Source organism: Mustela lutreola, chromosome 4, assembly GCF_030435805.1.
Source record: "Mustela lutreola isolate mMusLut2 chromosome 4, mMusLut2.pri, whole genome shotgun sequence".
NCBI classification, from domain to species: Eukaryota; Metazoa; Chordata; class Mammalia; order Carnivora; family Mustelidae; genus Mustela; species Mustela lutreola.
In genome coordinates this window covers 167,519,546-167,522,045 of record NC_081293.1, presented here as the reverse complement: position 1 = coordinate 167,522,045, position 2,500 = coordinate 167,519,546, and the positions used below count along the sequence as shown (strand labels likewise).

The following is a 2,500-nucleotide window of genomic DNA, read 5'->3' as shown; positions in this document are numbered from 1 at the left end:
TGAGGGTCGCATGTGCAAGTGGGTCATCATTGCTTGAAGACGTTCGCGTTCTTTAGAAAGCTGTTAAGAAAGAGTGAGATCAGAAGCGTTTTAGAAATGACTGATACAGCTATTTTATGGCAGTGATACATCTTATCACTGAGCTTGTCTCAGAGTAATGATTCCTGCATATAAAAGTCTGTGTCAGTAGGAACTTATCTGGGAGGAAATGCAACTTTGGCTATGTGGGGTGGGGGGGCGTGGAAAACTTTTATAGCTTTCCTTATGTTAAAAGGTCAGAGAAAACAAATAACACTTCATCTTTTTGTCAATAAGAGAATTGAGGTCACACTTGCCTCGACAGTAACAAGTTACTGAAACCATAAATTAGAAGGCCCACGGTGTCTTTTAAAGTCCTGTGGACACTGTTAGCAATGGACTAGTGCCAACAGCTGTGAAGGGGTGAAGGGTTCTCAAAGCGAAGTGCCTGCCAGGATTGTCTACACACTTCATGCATTCCCACTGAGGTCCAGTTAGTGCCCCCTGCAATCTGCCATCATCAATCTAATTCAATAGAGTGACAGAGACCAGGCAGTGTGAAACGCTGAACTCTGCCACGGGAGTCGGCATCTACACTTGCACTGGGTCTCATTACAACTGACGGACCTTACTTTTCCATCAGTCAGACACAGCAGAGGGAGTGGAAAAAAAAAAAAGGAAAAGAAAAAGAAAAGAGGCATAATTGGTTTCACTGCAGTCTGCATCATCAGCTGAACTCTTGTGTTTCAGTCTACCCTTCATAAATGGTAAACAGGTTTACAAAAAGCTATTCAAGCTACAGCGGCCATGATGCTTTTTACGTGTTCTTGATTATTTTACAGGTCAAAATAAAATGTTTTTAGTAACTCTCTGGAAAACAGCTGTGACGTGATGAATTTAAAATAATTTAAGACACTGTCATGTGTTTAGAATAAAAAACTGTGTGTTTAATGAAATGAAGTTAGGTTGGATCGAGAAAAAAAAAATCTTTAAGAGGAAATATTAGCCAAAGCTTTAACGGGTTGGTAAAAACATAACAGAAACCATAGCATGATAAATTGCTTTCAGATCAGTTGTAGGAGTTCTATTTATTTTTGTTTCAATATCAACGGAGCGTTTTTAAACTTAAACTAGCAGCATTGGAAACAACACATACGTATTACGGTCCATGGTATTATAGGTGACCGGCCATTATTCTAGTAAAGGTAAGTCTTAAGAATCTTTGCAAGTTCTTTAATTGAAAAAGCACTAGAGGGGCATCTGGGTGGCTCAGTGGGTTAAGCCGCTGCCTTCGGCTTAACCGCATCGGGCTCTCTGCTCAGCAGGGAGCCTGCTTCCCTTCCTCTCTCTCTGCCTGCCTCTCTGCCTGCTTGTGATCTCTGTCTGTCAAATAAATAAAATCTTTTAAAAAAGAAAAAGAAAAGAAAAAGAAAAAGAAAAAACACTAGAGGTCGAAAAGAAAAAGGAGGTTTTTCTCAGGGTGCTGTCTTACGGGCATGATTTTTGGCGACGTTATAAAATCTCATGGAACAAATCAAGATCGGCTTTGTGAAAACTGTCTCAGTGATAAAAATTGTATCTAACTGTGGAGTTTAGCCTAACTTCTATGGAGGAAAAAGACCTTAGAGCTGACTCTTTGGGGATACTGAAATCTCTACAGGTTAGAGAGGTCTAAGTGTTCAGGAACGTTAAACTACAGTGACCCACCCTGAGCCATCAGCCATTGCCATCCTTACAAACAAATGAAAACTCCAGATACTTCTATCAGATATTGTGTTACAAGGCTCGGGATCTGCCCATCGCTCAGTTTAACACACCAGAAATCTGAGAAAGGGGCCTGTGGAGAGAGCACCCAACAAACCTGTATTTCTAATTGTTGGACCACTTGCATTTGCACTCGGCACTGGGCCGTGCTCCGGTCGTCCAGCGCATGCTCGTTGTTAAGGTGCCTAACGAAACACAAAACACAAACCACAAAACACGAAGTCAAGCAACGTCTACGTTAGCGGTGTCTGCTCCCCTTAAAAAGCACAATGCTGAAGCCCTGTTTTCCTCCATGGTGGGAATAAGGCACACCGTGAAGCTATACAGAGAAAAGTTAAATGTGCTTTTGTGTTTAGTGAAAATTACGTAGATGACATACACAGAGACCCCTCAAATGGCAGAAAAATGACACTGTCTCTAAGCTTATCAGTTATTACAAAAAAATTTCCCCAAACCATTTACAGAATAATAGTAGAAATCACTAGATGTATTTCATGTACGCATGCCATTTTTTTTTTTAAAGGGTGTCTTATAAATATATGAACCAAAAGTAATTCTGAAGAGAACAAAGGCAATTCTCTATTCCATTTCCGTTAAAACAGTCTGTGGTTCCTATGATGCCATTTAGTGAGCTATGTCTTATTTCACCAGGATGTGGTGTGAATTATGTAAAGATGGCAAATTATCATCCCTTGGAAACATCGATACTTATGGAGAA

The 2,500-nt window shown here is 40.4% G+C and overlaps 1 protein-coding gene across 16 annotated transcripts in view; it reads right to left on the bottom strand.

The window, feature by feature from the left end:
• FOXP2 (forkhead box P2) overlaps nt 1–2,500 on the bottom strand; it is a 548,304-nt gene that overhangs the window by 41,200 nt on the left and 504,604 nt on the right. For all 16 annotated transcript variants that reach the window (XM_059171620.1, XM_059171622.1, XM_059171629.1 and 13 more), the window contains 2 exons: nt 1,880–1,967; nt 1–60 (listed from right to left, as the gene is read on the bottom strand). The exon at nt 1–60 is cut by the window's left edge and continues 24 nt beyond it. In XM_059171620.1, the coding sequence (XP_059027603.1) occupies nt 1–60; nt 1,880–1,967 (148 nt within the window). The remainder of the gene's footprint in view (nt 61–1,879; nt 1,968–2,500) is intronic.